This window comes from Anoplopoma fimbria, chromosome 2, assembly GCF_027596085.1.
Source record: "Anoplopoma fimbria isolate UVic2021 breed Golden Eagle Sablefish chromosome 2, Afim_UVic_2022, whole genome shotgun sequence".
Taxonomy (NCBI): domain Eukaryota; kingdom Metazoa; phylum Chordata; class Actinopteri; order Perciformes; family Anoplopomatidae; genus Anoplopoma; species Anoplopoma fimbria.
This window is the reverse complement of record NC_072450.1, coordinates 17,187,593-17,203,620: the sequence shown is the minus strand read 5'-3', so window position 1 is coordinate 17,203,620 and position 16,028 is coordinate 17,187,593. Positions and strand designations below refer to the sequence as shown.

The 16,028-nt window shown below is 38.0% G+C and overlaps 3 protein-coding genes across 6 annotated transcripts; 2 read left to right on the top strand and 1 right to left on the bottom strand.

The window, feature by feature from the left end:
- Nucleotides 1–264: 264 nt before the first annotated feature.
- On the bottom strand, nucleotides 265–5,024 carry si:ch211-122f10.4 (cathepsin A-like). The gene is made up of 11 exons (XM_054609084.1): nucleotides 4,853–5,024; nucleotides 4,542–4,653; nucleotides 4,313–4,450; nucleotides 4,067–4,225; nucleotides 3,298–3,389; nucleotides 2,785–2,869; nucleotides 2,525–2,677; nucleotides 2,273–2,418; nucleotides 1,412–1,574; nucleotides 1,216–1,305; nucleotides 265–1,108 (listed from the first exon to the last, which is right to left on the bottom strand). Exons 1-11 carry the CDS (start codon nucleotides 5,020–5,022, stop codon nucleotides 1,025–1,027), a joined length of 1,392 nt encoding a protein of 463 aa, XP_054465059.1. The 5' UTR covers nucleotides 5,023–5,024; the 3' UTR covers nucleotides 265–1,024.
- A 95-nt stretch (nucleotides 5,025–5,119) lies between these two features.
- On the top strand, nucleotides 5,120–9,339 carry LOC129099764 (transcription factor E2F4-like). 4 transcript variants are annotated; one of them, XM_054609159.1, is made up of 10 exons: nucleotides 5,120–5,200; nucleotides 6,478–6,640; nucleotides 7,012–7,121; nucleotides 7,217–7,372; nucleotides 7,537–7,580; nucleotides 7,918–7,982; nucleotides 8,076–8,391; nucleotides 8,836–8,883; nucleotides 8,997–9,041; nucleotides 9,143–9,339. In XM_054609159.1, exons 2-10 carry the CDS (start codon nucleotides 6,482–6,484, stop codon nucleotides 9,256–9,258), a joined length of 1,059 nt encoding a protein of 352 aa, XP_054465134.1. In that variant the 5' UTR covers nucleotides 5,120–5,200; nucleotides 6,478–6,481; the 3' UTR covers nucleotides 9,259–9,339. The 4 variants fall into 4 exon arrangements, with proteins under 4 accessions (XP_054465134.1, XP_054465109.1, XP_054465117.1 ...); XM_054609134.1 differs by lacking the exon at nucleotides 5,120–5,200 and adding an exon at nucleotides 5,749–5,988; XM_054609142.1 differs by lacking the exon at nucleotides 5,120–5,200 and adding an exon at nucleotides 5,750–5,988 and having other exon boundaries at nucleotides 6,406–6,640; nucleotides 9,143–9,338.
- A 1,057-nt stretch (nucleotides 9,340–10,396) lies between these two features.
- gas8 (growth arrest-specific 8) lies at nucleotides 10,397–14,539 on the top strand. Its single transcript, XM_054619154.1, is given in 11 exon segments — nucleotides 10,397–10,505; nucleotides 10,661–10,756; nucleotides 11,986–12,183; nucleotides 12,568–12,768; nucleotides 12,899–12,953; nucleotides 13,046–13,248; nucleotides 13,408–13,563; nucleotides 13,691–13,795; nucleotides 13,944–14,153; nucleotides 14,241–14,306; nucleotides 14,409–14,539. Coding segments are annotated over 11 exon segments (1,410 nt in total). The 5' UTR covers nucleotides 10,397–10,502; the 3' UTR covers nucleotides 14,526–14,539.
- The last annotated feature ends 1,489 nt before the right edge of the window (nucleotides 14,540–16,028 follow it).

Genomic DNA, 16,028 nt, shown 5'->3' with positions numbered 1-16,028 from the left:
CTTAAGAAGTCTTGTTTTTATGGTTTCTTATCCTTTTGGTGCTGCAGACAAGTTTCTGGTCATTAGTGAATGCTGGTGCATTTATGATTTCAGTCAGTGATTTACCATGTTTCAGACTAAGGCCATTGTTAATTAAAGCAATTGTTAATTAAAATCATGTGTCCATGTTGCCCAACACCTATAAAGTTGACCTATAAACATGAATTCCATGGCAAGTTTAAATAGAAATACTGTGATATTTCAATAAATGAACTACAATCAAGGCATGTGAATTTATCTGACAATCCATGTGTCATTGGCAGTTCAAATCATTTAATAAAGACACAAATACAAGTAAAGTTACGATTGAGACAGTTTTTCCATTCAAGTTCAGAACAATCAGCTTTTATTACTCGCACATTCTGCTGAAAATATCAATTAAAAACACCAGGATTGAGCTTTACATCAGTGCCACAGAAAATAGTTTAATTTGATCAAGTGCAGTCCAAGTATTTGGACCACGACAATTTCTGTTTTGTCAGATATGAAAGGAAACGGGTCAAGCACTGACTTTGTGCAGGGTTTTACAAGTACAAGGACTTGTACAAGTGGTTCTTAAGTTTCAGGACAATGCAGTTAAAGAATCTTAAGACAAGGCCACCAAGGAGTTTAAGGCTAACTAGAATGTTAACAGCCCAAATAACATCAATCAGGTGCTTTTTACATGCTGAAACCAGAGTTAAGGCACAAAACCCCCAAACAATAAAATGTGATTTTATTCACATTTGTGGTCCTCGAAAATGGAGACTATCTAAAAAGGGTGTCAATTCCTCAAAGATTGCACTTGAACAGTTTAATTTCATATCCAATGTGGTGAAGAGCAAAGCCAACAAATATGTCTCTCCAAATACTCAAGGTACTGCAGGTATGAACGTTAAATAAGTGCCCTTACAGTCCCTTTCCCTCAAATCCTCTTCCCTGAGAAAAATACGCTACATTAACAAGTGAGTGCAGGTATATTACATGCAGCAGTCTCCATCATGGCTCAGTAGGAGCCATTTGTGATGAAAGACTGGAACATGTGGAAGGCTTGACCCGGAGCCCACTGAGGAACCATGTGACCTGCACCCTGAAACAGAGGACAGTGGCAATTCACTGAAATGTAACCACTACATGGATGTAAAACAGGACAGGCATACTTCTTATGGGACAAACTAAAAACACACTGGTGGTTACCTTGACTGTCAGGAAAGTGATGTTTCCATACTGCTGGTAGAAACCAGCAATCTGGTGATCATGAAGCCAGGTCTGGTACTTAGTGGTTGCCTGAGAACAAAATAATTAAAAATAGAATTAACAGGTTTATCCACATGTAGTGTTTTGGGGAATAAATAAGTACATTTGAATAATCTCTTAGTATTAAAATTCCTACCTTCAGGCCAAGGTCTTCCACAAACCACTGGTCTCCCAGGAAGTTGCAGGCCATGTCGGTGTCTCCGTTGTAGACGAGCGCCCTCAGGCCCAGAGAGAGCAGTTTCAGATAGACCTCCTTCACTGTTGGGTACAGGTTGTGGTATTGCTCCCCAACGTCATCACTATCAATGAAGAAAAGGTAAGGAGTGCATTATGATCATGGTTGACGTGTTCCCAACTCCACACAGAAAAGAGGAATGCCTCAGTTATAATTTCCTGGGAGCAGAAAGCATCATTATTGTCAGCCTCAGTTGTACTTTAGTTTAGAGTTTATTTGAATAATCTAAGGAAACATAATACCTTCTTAAAATCGGCAGGTTAGCATGATGATGTTAGCATTTAGATCAAAGGACTGCTGTGCCCAAGTACAGCCTCACAGAGCTGCCTAGTCTTGTTTAACTGTGATCTGCACACTATTTCCATTTAATCATTTAATGGAATAGCAGCATTTTATGAGTAAAAAAGTTTCCCATTAGTAACATGCACAAGAACTAAACTGTGGCCAACAGAAGACATTTTTCAACTTTTTTTGAATGTCATATTCTTCCTATGACATTGGGAGATGAGATGGTCAGTACATTGTCTATTTACATTGAGAAAATATATATATTTTGACAAGCATGTTGGACACGGTTGGACCGCTAAGATTAACCATTACCTTACATTTTTTAATCTTTCCAGACATTTTGTATTTTTTATGTTTCTCTTTAAAAGAAAATAAAGAAAACCCCATCCATTGTTCACAGAGAATACCATCAAGAGTCAAATGTACCTTTAATTTTATTAGTGACATCAAATTAAATGTTAAGCTGCAACATACCTGCAGATGTCCCACGGTGGCAGTGTATCTGGAATGTGCAAAGCTTTCCTCACGTCGCCTCTATTCAGCCAGTTCATCTGAGCCGTACTGTTGATGCAGGGAGGGACATCACCCAGAGACACGAAGGGAGACACTCCAACTGAAAACTTCATTTAAAAAAAAAAAAAAAAAAAAAAAAAAAAGGATTCACCATTATCCCCACAAGTCAATAGGATAAATTAAAGTTAGAGGTTCATGGCGAGCAGCGCTCACCTTGTGGGTGTGTTGATGTTTCCTATAGTTCTTAAACAGGTGACTGATGGTCCTCTCGTAGCCGCTGTGGGATCTTCTGCCACCCTCGCAATCCAAGTAAAGGGCATACTCGTTAAGTCCGCTATTATACACAATACCAAAGGCCACATTCACCTGAAGGGAGACAAGGACAGTAAAATCTGAATGAGTCATCGGGTAGCACCAGAATAGCCAAGCTGAAACGTGTGTATAAAAATGAAAAAAAGATTGTGGATAGGTACCAGCGTACTGCACTGCTCTGAGCTGGAGTTGTAGAAATTACACATCCCCTTGTCACAGCAGTTTATGTTCAGATCTCGCCACAAACTGCACATAAAACAAACTTTAAGACATTCAAATAACTTATTGTCAACCAGTAGCATGAGCCACTCCATACTCAATTACATTGATTTCTGTGGCAGAAGTAAGACTACAAAGTAAATTGTGATATTTTTCTTTGGGCTTCTAGCAGTCAGCAAAGAAAAGGACTCTTGAGTAAACATTAAAATATTCTGCTGTTCCTCCTTACAAACAGACACTTTACTTTTTTATATAAAAGTAATTTTAAAGCAAAAGTTATGTGTTTAATGCGACTAGTGAAAATGACTAGTCTTTCAGTTCTGTCTTTTGAAACATCATGTTTGTCCCAATGTTCCAGTGTCATTTCCTACTGCAGGTAATGCATGTTGTGTGCATCACTGCTAAAAAGGAACCGGGGAACACACTAGAGCTGATGGCATTGAAAAGTTACTTACGCTTCTCCAAAGAGGCCGTGGTAGTAACCAAAGTAGATCAAAGATTGGTCATTGAGCGCAAAGCTGCTGAGACCATTTCCCACGGAGAAGCCCTGAAAACAAAATGTACTCAAGATAAATGTTGGTAGTTAAAATACACATCTTTACTGCAAAAATATTTTCTGAGTTTCACAAAATATCTTGTCAATCATGAAACTGCATTCTGTGGGGTGTACCAATACTGAGCAGTTGATGGTGCTGCTGAGCAAAACATCTGAGACTCAAGAAACGTTGCATCAGAAGTGGAGGAAGTATTCCGCTCTATTACTTAACTGAAAGTAGCAAACTGAGTGACAAGTGTAGAAATACTTGGTTAAAAGTAAATCATACATTCAAAGTTTTACTTATGTAAAAGTAGAAAAGTATGACCATCAACATCTGCTCAAGGTACCAAATGTATTATTCAGAAAGGCCCATTTCAGCATCACATTTTTACATCATTGAATCATAATTATTGATTCATTAATATATTCATGAAAGTGTTAATACTGAAGCCGTGAAAGGTGGGGCTAAAGTTTACTTACTTTATACGGACAACCTTTGAATTCCAATACATCAGAATGTATTTGTTGATTATGTATTGTATAATTTATCTATACAGTAACAAATTAAGTTATAAGACAAATGTAAGCAAACAGGATTTAAAAAAAAGACTATTTCCCTCTGAAACGTAAGAGTATAAAGTTGCCAAGAATGGAAACACTCAGGTAAGTACCTCCAGTTACCTCACCTTGAAGTTGATTTTGGCAGCTCCAGTAACCACACGCAGGCTGAGGGTCGGTGCATAAATCCCACCGTAACTTTCCCCAAAGATGAAGAACTCATTTTTGATGAAATTTGGGAACTTGGTAAAGAAACTCTGCAGAGCTTTGTAATTATCATCAGCAACCTACGAAAAGAACATGTGAAATGAAAAAGGACAGATTCTAAACATGTCTTTACTTTTCATAGCCAGCCTGTCAGTCACTGAACTCACCTGGTCATCATCGGTGGCATACTTTTTGTCATCAGAGTAGGAATATCCTACTCCAGCAGGAGATTCTAGATACAGCACATTGGCAATCTTGTTCCAGCTGAATGTGTTCTCATACAGCGTGGCCCCGTTATCATGTACCTGAAAAGGAAAGAAAACAATGCGTATTTAGTCAAATGTATTATTAAGTGCAGTGTGCATATAGTTTTGTGCACTAATTAGCCCCGCTCACATGAAATGGTCCATTCTCTGACAGGAATCCATCCAGAGAGCTGCAGCCTGGGCCTCCATTCAGCCAGAGCACCAGAGGGTCTTTGACTGGGTCCCCCTGAGAGGTCACAAACCTGCAGGAGACCAGGACCAGGGTTAGTTAAACACTGCATGACAAACTGAGAGGTCACAAACCTGCAGGAGACCAGGACCAGGGTTAGTTAAATACTGCATGACAAACTGAGAGGTCACACAAACCTCCACTCATGGAGATAAACTGAGGAGGAGCTATGTGAGGCGGGTTGAGAGTGTCAGTCGGTTACTGTTTCTTACCAATAGTGGAGAAACTTTCCGGGCCGTGCCTGCAGGTGTCCCGACCACTGTCGATAGTTCGGTTTGAACGACATACCCGGCAGGTGGGTCACCTCATCAGGGGCGTACTGAGCCCGGGCGACGAGCTGAAACACGGCCAGCGAACACACCAACAAACACAGCGCGGACATGACTGAGATCTACTCGCTTCTGGCAAAAACAAATAACCACAAACTACAGAACAAAGAAGTGATTTCTTCGTTGCAACTTCCTCCGACGGCTGCTTCTCGTGAACGAGATGAGCCAGGACGTCATATGACTTCTGCTTCGGGCCACGTGACCAGCGCCTGACTCAACCAACCAGAGGAGGTGTGAGTTGTCCGAAGCAGGTTTATCGAGTTATCATCGGGATGTAATTAAAATCATAGCAGTGATCGTAACAGGCTATTTAAGTGATCGTAACAGGCTATTTAAGTGATCGTAACAGGCTATTTAAGGCAAAATTAAACAACAGGCAAAGAAATGACAGTGACAAAACACATTGAAATTGTGATATAACTATATATATATATCTCTAGTTTATAAAACAAAAAATAAAGGGACAAAAACATTGAAACACAAATTGATAGAAACCACTTTAAACATTTTTTTTTAAAAGATAAACATTAAGAAATAAATACTAGTTCAGTTAAAAAAGTAAATTTGAACAAATAATAGTCCCTCGACTACCAAGCACGTGCGATGGTCCCAATCAACCCTGGTGAAATGCATTGTTTTGGTAATTTCATTAATTGCAAAGTATCTGAGAGTTAACATAAATATAGCAAACGAACTTCTTCTTTAACGTAGGTGGAAAACATATCAAGAATAAAGTTAATATTTCTTCCGCGGTGCACTTTTTAACTTCTGTAAACACTTCAGTGAGAGAGGATGGGCTTTTATTGTGAAGGCGTGTGTCCACGACTGCTGGGAAAAAATACGCGCCTAACTCCACAACAGAGGGGGAGGGACAGTATAAACATTTAGATTGGATTCAAACTGTGGAAACGTGTACCTGCCCACTTAAACTTAAATCTCAATTAAAATATCTAGTATATGTCAGTTGTCGTCGTCCGGACTGACAGCGTTATTAGTACCGTCGGCCCCACTGTCTCCAGGTAAGTTACGTTAAAATGGTTATTTATCATAGTTTCCACGCTTTGCGCTGAGCTCATGTAGACAGCCTGTTCGTAAGCATGTTTTAGCGTGCTTTCGATCAATGGAAAGTTGCACAATAAATTAAATACTGTGTTTAAACACAGTATTTAATTTATTCCCTATTCCCAGGCGTTGGCTGGAGAATAGGGAACAGATACACAAAATGTTAGTTTCCGGTACAAACTTTTCAAAGTAAATCTGCGTCCGAGAGAAACAAGCTGTGATGAAAGAAGAGACGAAAGTACCTGACGAGGTTTTTTATTTAATACGCAAAAAGTGTTCATTCCAAGATGTAACGTTATTCAAATCCACATACAGCTACAGGAAACCCAGACAAGACTTTTATTTTGAAGAAACATATTTCTGTTTGTGTGAAGCGGGCTTTTTGCAGCTGATTCAAACAACACAGGTGGGTTCCTGGGATTCATTTGATCTCCACTCACGTTCAGGAGAATGGATCCTGAAGGAAACTCACAAATTCCAGACGGAGAGACCACCACGCCAGACCAGAACCCCAAATACCAGAGAAGTTTGAGGAGCCTTCATATGCTCGCCACGAGGTTTGTCAGGTTGTTACAAGAAGCTGAAGGTGGAGTGCTGGACCTGAGAGATGTAAGTGAGCTTAGACCGGTACAACAAACACTGATCTTGTCACTTGAGATGTTTCATTATATTTGGACAATTAATACAATTACAGTTCATTTGGCCATACTTCCAAAACACTTTCAAATAAGATAATTTAATAAGTGTTCATAATGGGCACCAGTAAATACGACATTTATGTAATGTTATTTTGGGTTGCTTTGTCAGAAATCTGCATATTCAATGTATATTTAGTGCTGCAGTTAGCACTTATTTGGTTTTCCTTTAAGTGACCTCTGAATGTTTTAGTACAGTTGGCTATGTCGAGGTCGTAGATTAAACATAATTTATCAACGGATGAGAAAGAAGAGGCTCAATGGGATTTTTAAAATTTCTTTCAGGCCATCAGGGTCCTGGCTTTCGGACAGAAAAGGCGAATCTACGATATCACAAATGTGTTGGAGGGAGTTGGTCTGATTGTGAAAATCTCCAAGAGCATTGTAAAGTGGAAGTAAGTTTTCTAACTTTGCCTTGTGTGCATTTAGATATGGATGTGTGGCAAAATATGTTTTACAATATAAATGTGCTTTTGTTTGTTGTTTCAAGTGGCACATTGCCAGGAGAAAATGCATACAGGGTAACAAACAGAGTGATGGAGCTGAGGTCGGAGCTGAAGGACTTAGAGGAGAAGGAAAGTATGTTGGACCAGCAGAAGTTCTGGGTTGAACAGAGCACCAGGAACACAAAAGAAGACTGCAGCAAATATCCTTTCTACAAAGACATAGCAAAGAGTGCTGCAATTAATTTGGTTGTGTGAAATATTTTAATTTTCTTGCATTAACAGTATAGTTAAAACTGAAAAAGAGATGTGGAACATAATTTTGAGCAGATTTAATGTGGTATTTCAAGCCTTGACTCAAATCAACTCTGACCTACGTGAATCATGACGATATCTGCAACTGCTTCAGCGGTAAGTTGCAGTAATTCATTTAAATGTAATCATAACCTTAACCATAACATGTGAACATTGGGTACTTTTCATGAAGTCCTCAAGATATAAATCCAGGGTTAAAAACTATTATTCCTCTGCAGTATCGAGAAATGTGGTACAGGAGCGTTACAGCTCTGAACAGCCAAGTTGAGGAATGTTCAAATTGGATTGCTGTTTGGAGTCAACTGATGTTTTGGCGATTCAGTGTATTTTTATCGTTGGCTTGGTATCAACACAGCTGGACAAACGCAGCTGTATGAGTTACTGATGGTACTTGCATAACCACAACGGCTTGTTTGCTCTCTTCTTCCTTCAGGCCATACTCTCTTGGCAGTACAAGCGCCATGTGGCACACAGCTAGATGTGCCCATTCCCAAAGCTGTAAGTTCTGCATCACTTGAACTTAGTGAAGTGTCTTTGCTTTCTTCAGTACACATGAGATGATTAAGTTTGTGCATACATCTTTTTTTTTAGGTCCAGAACTGCCCAGCAAAGTACCAGATCCATCTGAAAAGCATCAATGGACCGATAGATGTTGTACTTCTTAACAAACTCTCTGTCAGCTCTGTTCCTGTCGTACTGCCAGTCCCACCATCTGAAGAACTTTTACGCAACGCCAAATCCGCAATGTCCACTTCACACGAGAGAGAAAGCGGTATCGCACTGTGTCAGGCTTCAGCTGATATCAAACATGGCACCAAATCGAGAAGGATGTTCATAGAGGAAATGCTGCACCTTCAGTCATCGTCACGCTCAAATGCTGAGCCTAACAGAACTGATGCATCTCAATGTGAGTGCTTTAGTTAGGAAAAAGAATTTCTAACTTTTTTTTTTTGTTGTTGAAATAGGCACTTAAAACTCAATTCTTCCTTGCCAGATTGATCTCAAATTAAGTTAGTTAAAAGTTAAAAACGCTACTTAAACAAAATGTAATTATAACATTGATTACGTGTGGACCAACATTACTGCTAGTGAATTGGCTTTTTAGTATCACTCGTGCTCCCTATCTGAACTGAGGAAGAGATAAGACAGACGTCAAGCTTTTTCTTGACTGATAAACTGAACAAACAGTTTATCAGTTATATATCACGGTGGTATCTGGTTCTGCAGTGGCTATCTCTGTGAGCTTGATGATTTCCTGCATGCTCACACAATCATGTTTTCATTCTTCATGCATGCTTCTGTCATTGCCGAGGGCTATTTCATTGATGTTTTACAAAACATTTTTTTCCAGTGCGAGATTTATCAAAAGAACTGCAGGATCTACTACGCCCGACCAAAGGTAGGGCCCTTGTTATATCTTGTGTCTCTGAATTATATATATTCTTTTCATTCTTATGTCAGTTTATTTGACTGTATATTGATGTATAAAGTGTGTCCTTCCTCATTTTGTAGAATTAATGAATAAAGATCTGCTCAAGGAGCTTATGGCTTCTGAAAGTAAGTGTAGTTTATTTCCTGACATACAAATATTGTATTCATACCCATCATATTGATATATGTAGAATATTTGTGTTAATCATGTTTGCCTCTGCTGTCAGTTATTTCTCCCCTCCGATGTCTATCTCCGCCCCCATCTGAACAAGAATACGCCTACAGTCTGGATGAGAGTGAAGGCCTCTCTGACCTCTTTGACATCCCCATGCTCAATGTTTGACCATAAACTTCATTGTTAAGGACTTCAAAGAAAACTGTTTACTCCAGAAATGTACATAGCTGTCTGTTTTTAAATAGTTATTTGACTATAACGTATAATAAACGAATGATTTCGAATATTGTGTCTACCTTGTTCATATACTGGGAAGCAAAAACGTTATAAATACTTTACAATTTAATACTGTCCAATGCAAACAAAAGTAGGATTCATCCTCTGGAGAACATGCATGTCTGCACAAAATGTCGCTCCAATCCATCCAGTATTTAGTGAGATATTTTAGTCTGGACTGTCCCGAGAGCCACGGCCAGTTCAGCCTGAATCATTGTGAAGAAGCTCAACAGTGGTATTTATCCTCCTTTAGGCACAGCACTTCACTGCATGCACACATTTACAAGCACAGCACCAGAGTTAGGACAAAAAAAAAATGAGGTGAAGTGGTATTTACACATCATGTAGTACATGTACATTTTGCAGATCAATGAAACGTGAGCAGGTTTTACACAAGAAAATAAATAAATAATGTAACATTAAATCATCAGCATCAAAAAAACATCACAAGGTCCAACTGTATTTTAATGCAGGTATAAAAAAACTGGATAGTTTAGTTCTCTGATTTACATATGGTTAAAATTATTTTTATTCATCAATACTTATAGCTGTCAAGAGACGAACTCCCAAATATGCATTTGGTTTTCATCATTAATTCAAGTCTGAGCTTGTTTCTGTAGATATTTACTTTATTGTACAAAAGATGAACAAAGATGTGTTTTTAGAGTGCATTTTTTTCTGTTTAATAAACAGTACCCTGTCAAATAAATTAGATGTAGTAAAAAGCTACAAAAAAAAAAAGGGACAAAAGATGGATCTAGCATTGTGCTTATTTCTGGTGCAATGAATTTATTGTACACTGTCCCTAAATTTAACCAATAAATGAAATAAAAAATACAATATAAGTTTTCCTCCAATAGAGAGGAAGTATAAAACAACATCAAATAGAAAAATACTCTAAATAGCAATTATCTTAAGTACAGCACCTCCACCCCTGATCCTGGTTGAAATCCTCCTCGTGCTCTTCAGGTCTTGGAGCTATCTGACCGCATAGTAACCACGTGCTCTTGTTGCCATGGTTACGCGTGTTTGAAACTGAAGACTTCTCTGTTTGCTAACTGGCGTGCTAGCTAGCTAGCTTCATTAAACTATCGTGACTTTGTCCGTCTCTCCGTGTTAAAGGAGTGATACACACGATGGTGAGCAAAGCTTTTATTCACCTAGCAGCCTATGGAAGAGATTAACATGTCGGTGTGTGACCTTCATACGTGTGTCGTCATAGACTGTATTAACGATGGTAACTATTGGTAGAAAGTCATTCTAACTTGCTTTTATTTTGTTGACTTTTGTGCAGCCACCCAAAAGCAAAGGCTCAGGTCAAAAACCTGCAAAGGCCAGGACGCCCACACTGATAGATGGCCTTAGCAAGGAGGAGCTGTCCAAGGAGCAGGTCAGAGATGCAGGCTGTGTGTGTGTGTGTGTGTGTGTGTGTGTGTGTGTGTGTGTGTGATGCTTGGATACTTCATGTCAGGAGAAATCAAAAGGTTTCCTGCTCAAAGCGGTTGGAGATTAAATGGGTATTTCAGCCAGTTGGTTTTGCATTGTAGTATATCATTTGATATGAAAGGATAAAGGAAGATGTCCAGGTCCGTTGATGCAGTTTCAACAATTTCTTTATTGAATCAATGCATCTGAAGTCATTCTGCGCAGAATGGAGCCCATACAGAGATCCAGCATGGACTGAGGCTCTCAGCCTTCAGTCTGAACTTTATATATCTGTGTTGTGCATCCCCTCAATGTGCACAAAGGCATAAAACATATTGAGCAGTACATACATCATTCAGACATCGTAAAACATACACTTTTTGAAATACGTTCCTGAGAACCTAGAATCTTCCATCTGTGTAAACATCACTATAAACAAGGTTGTCATGTCGTGTGTTGGTCATGAGGTCATTGTTAGGGCACACAGCATGCAACAACTTCATGGCCTCAGTACAGCAAGGTATAGCAGAATATGATAAAATACACTACAACATTTACATATTTCTTTTCTCAAACTTTTGTCTGGTTAAAAGTTGTAATGCCCTATTTAATGACTTTTTGGCTAATTATTTTAATCTAAAACTGTGTGACTTTGTTTTAAGAAAATACACTCACATTCCTCCTAGGTTTTTGTAAATTGTTGTGTATCTTAGTTTTTTGTTTTACTGTATGTCTGTTCATATTTTAAGATATATATTGAAATTGATATAATACATTAATCTAGAGTTAATTACATTTAAATATGTGATTTACATGTATTGCAACTAGAATCAAATACATTTCACTAGAGTCAGAAGCTGAAATGGCAGCTACTGATACTATTTACAATAACTTTACAGGACTGGTTGAGCTATTTTTGTTCTCTATCATAACTGCTCTCTGGTCTCTATTTTATTTACTGCAAATGTGCATGCTATGTTAACAGAATCTTTAAAGATTTTCAGACTTTCCTCCAGAGCCACAGAATACATTATATGTCTGATTTATAGTAGTGCCCCCAGTGAACAATAAATTGGACATTGACATTTACAATGGGTGGTTTGTCCCTTTAGGGTAAATGAGGTAATTGGCTACACAGTCATCTATATTGTCTTGAACCATATGCCCACACTAAAATACATTTTTGTATTTCAGCTGGAAGAGCACATTGTGCGCCTTCGAGAGGAGCTGGACAGAGAGAGGGAAGAGAGAAACTACTTTCAGCTGGAGAGGGACAAGATCCACACATTTTGGGAGATCACGGACAAACAACTAGAGGAGGTCAAGGCTGAAAAGAAGAATTTCGACAAGGACATAGAGGAGGATGAGGGGCGCCACCAAGTAGAGATCAAGGTGAGGTTAATTCACAGGTGTATTGTATTTACATAGTAAAAACACCCAAATTCAAACACTCGATTTTAACCATGTCTTTATTTTATGCCATAATATGCTGGAACAGGTAACAAGGATCTTTAAATGCAGTCAATAGATGCAACCTTTTTTCATCCACAGCCAGTGTATTTTTTTATCCTCAGTATCACACAATCAATTGTGCATCAGTAGTTTATTTAATGGCATGTACAGGTTGTCCTCTCAACTCTAAAAGTTAGGAAGAATCATGTGATTGCATTCTTTTTTTCAGATACTAGTTCTAGTTTGTCATTTGTAAAGCAAAGCTTATCCATTGACAGACTTAATTGCTGAATTAATTTTATACTTTACATTTGTATCCACTAGGTGTATAAGCAGAAGATGAAGCACCTCCTGTGTGAACACCAGAACACAATCTCTGAGATAAAAGCAGATGGTTTAGTCTCCACACAGGTGGTGCAGGAAGAGCAAAAACAATTAGAGACTGAGCTTCATAAGAACATGAGGGACGTCGGGGTCGACATGCAAGAGCTTGACTATGAAAACCTTATCAAGGAGCTTGAACTGGTTTGTAGTACTTATTATTTTATTTCTATAATTAAAAATCTGTAAATGTAATCTGTCTCTTTACTTTGATATATTTCACCAACTGAGCGTCAATGCTAGAAACACAACTTTGTTTTTTTTATCTCAACAGAAACATGATGAGGAAATGACTAAAACAAGGAACAGCTGGGAGAAGCAAATTGCAGGTAAATAACTAATCTCATTTTGAGGTGAATTCAACACCCTGTGCTGTCAAAAATGAAACAGGAGCCCTCATTTTGTGTCGCCATTTGAGTAGAAACCCAAGCAAAGTATGATAAAAAGATGGAGTTGCTGCCAGTAGACCTGGACAACATGACGAAAAATGTGACCAGCGAGAGAGAAGATCAATGGAACAGCCACATCAACTCTCTAATAGAAGACCACAAAAAAGCATTCACTGTTGCTGATGCATTCATTTTATCCATGAAACAGGATGTGGATTTAAACGAGTCACTCAAGGTATAAATGCTCATAATCGGCATCTGACACCAAAGACATTTCAGATGGTTTTTTTTACACCTGAAACACATTATTAATTTAGTTATTGATAATTGTGTTGATTATTTTTTAGCAATTAATAATGCCCATCATCGAGCTTGTTTTATTGGCTTTTCTTAGACACAAATTGATGAGATGGACATGAAACAGGAGGAGACGGAAAAGGACTTGGTTTGCCTTTTGCCGGAGAACAAACATCTCGCTGAGCTTCTCTCGAAAGTCAAAGAGGAGAGAGCTGAAATTGAGAAAAAAATGAGATACTTCGTAGAGGATAAGGTTGTTGGTTTTGTATTTTTGAATATTTTTTAAATTAATTTGTGGTTGAAACTTTCTGCACATACATTTATTGCTGCCAGTGCCTTAATTGGTGCTGACATGAAGCATACTGTACATGGGCACAAAGTCAAATTGTCACTGTTTTTGACAGGATGTCAATGAAAAGGTTAAAAAAAAGAAGCTGGATGAACTGAAATGGGAATATGAGACACTGGAACAAAAATTCTGCAAGGTAAATGCTAAGATTGAATTACACTGTATCATGTTGCTCAAATGTTAGCTTGATTCATGTACACCTGATGTGACCAAATGCATGTTTACTTGTGGGTATTTGTGTAAATGTTGTTGCATTTGTTTTTGTCTGTGCACATGTCACACAGCTTCAGCTAGAAAGGGACGAGCTGTACAAGACGTTCACCCAAAATATTCAGCAGGTTCAGCAAAAAGCAGATTGGAAGAACATGCTGTTGGAAAGAAAGCTGATTGGCCTGACAGACAGCCTGGAGAAGACGCAGGCTCAGCTTTTCTCTGTGCTTTCTGCTTCTAACATGGACCAAACTGCTCTTGATGGGGTCACTAACAAAATTGAGGTAGATTTTCTTTTAAATAATGTGTTCTTTATGCACATTGTCCTACTGGTTGTAAAAAAGCATAAAGAATCTTGTTTTTGCCTGTAGAAAAAGCTTGACTCCAGTAATAATTCCATCAAGAACTTGGAGTATAAGAAAGCTCAAATTTCCCAGGTTAGTAGATTGTTCACTTCCTGGAATTGTCACGCATTTGTCAAATTAATGATGATGTTAAATAAAATGTTGTAGTAATATTCATACTTGTGTATCCGGCAGGCCCGTAAGGATTTGCTGCTGACCTATGAAGCTAAGCAAAGGGCTCTTGGTGTCCCCGTGGAGGAGCTTTGTGTGAAGCCCTTTGAGAGCAGACTTCTTACTGGGAAAAGTCTGTAATAGATCGTGTGTTTGCCCCAAAATGAGATGCATGAATCCAAAGACTGACCCATCTACAGTGAATCTCACTTTCTTTGCTTCTGATCTCATTAAAATCTGAACGATTTCTTATATTTTCATTTGATGGAAAAGTTGATATTCGGCTTACAAAATAATAACATTAAACATTATTTTCCCCATCTCATAATTTTATGTGATTAAAAGAGAATAGGAGTTTAGACCAAAAGGTCTATCATGCCCTTGAGTCACACTGCCCTCCAAAGGCAGAGATAAGAAACTGCAGAAGCAGTGGAGTTTAGAAAAAATGTGCTTAAAGTTTTCAGATGGACCAACAAACTGTCTAACAGATAAAAAAGGTTGTAATGCTTTTTTTTTAACTGGTTTGTTTAAGAAAATAGACTTTTTTCTTTCATTGATAATTCATAGGGATAAAACGTGTTTTTGTTTTGCTGTGTCTGTCAATCTATTAAGATGTATAATGAAATTGATATACAAAAATGAACCCAGAATTAAATACATTTAAATATGTGATTTAAAGATGCTTAACTTAAGAGTCAGAAGCTGAAACTGCAGTTACTGAATGACTGATCTAGTTACAGTAGCGTTACAGGACTAGTTGAGCTGTTTTTGTTCTCCATCATGGCTGATCTCTGATCTCTATCATTTGCATGTTGTGTTCACAGAATCATTAAAGATTATATTATGTAATCGTTTTTTGTTATTGTAAAACAGATTCTGGTCTTAGTTCCATTTGTACCTGTTGTCTAGTTATTGTGTTTTGCTTTGAAAGGATGATTTATATGCATTCATGTTAATCTGATATGATGTGCTGAAAAAATAAATGAGCTGACAACTCAGACTGCTCTGTAAGTGGTTAAGTCCTTTACAGCTCTGGTTATAATTGTGTCTGTAACTAGTGTATCAGAATTACAGCAATGAATGTTATTGTATTTATATTTCAGTATTTGGGTTCTCAGAATGGATAGATGTACATGATGGTGATTGTGGCCTTGATGTCACTCTGTAAAACTACAGTAGTGGTCATTCTAGGTCACATTAGGGGACACATATACAAAAAGAAATCTTATTGGCTGTAAAGACATTAATGTGTGCATGAAGCGGAACCACATTCTTAATTTGAGAACGGATAATTACTAGTGGGAAGGGGTGTTTGTAAGCAGTAGAAAAAGTTTTCAGTTACCACCAAATACTGCTAATTACAATTGAATTTAATTGATGGATACTTGACACCAGAAGCTGTAAAGTAAGATGTAAGTTTTGTGTATATAATGGAAAAACAATCCAGTTGCAGAAAGGGTGTATTATTGTCACGTGGTTACTACTAAAACCTTGTTGTAAAGGGGGGCAAAGTTATTTAATTTTTTAGATTAAAATGAATTCCCCAACTTCAAATTATGGCAAAGATCAACTCATTTTTGGGGTAATTTGAGGTATTTATCATTTAATATTTCCACCGGAAGATGGGGGGCAAAAAGTTGGATT

What these genes read in the sequence shown, in the direction of transcription:
- si:ch211-122f10.4 (XM_054609084.1), bottom strand. Translation starts at nt 5,022, where the DNA reads ATGTCCGCGCTGTGTTTGTTGGTGTGTTCGCTGGCCGTGTTTCAGCTC. An exon ending in CAGAGAATGGACCATTTCAT is followed by an intron (nt 4,451 to 4,541) that starts GTGAGCGGGGCT and finishes TTTCCTTTTCAG; the next exon opens with GTACATGATAACGGGGCCAC. An exon ending in AACATCAACACACCCACAAG is followed by an intron (nt 2,419 to 2,524) that starts GTGAGCGCTGCT and finishes TTTTAAATGAAG; the next exon opens with TTTTCAGTTGGAGTGTCTCC.
- LOC129099764 (XM_054609134.1), top strand. Translation starts at nt 5,927, where the DNA reads ATGTCAGTTGTCGTCGTCCGGACTGACAGCGTTATTAGTACCGTCGGC. An exon ending in GTCGGCCCCACTGTCTCCAG is followed by an intron (nt 5,989 to 6,477) that starts GTAAGTTACGTT and finishes ACTCACGTTCAG; the next exon opens with GAGAATGGATCCTGAAGGAA. An exon ending in CAGAACTGATGCATCTCAAT is followed by an intron (nt 8,392 to 8,835) that starts GTGAGTGCTTTA and finishes ATTTTTTTCCAG; the next exon opens with TGCGAGATTTATCAAAAGAA.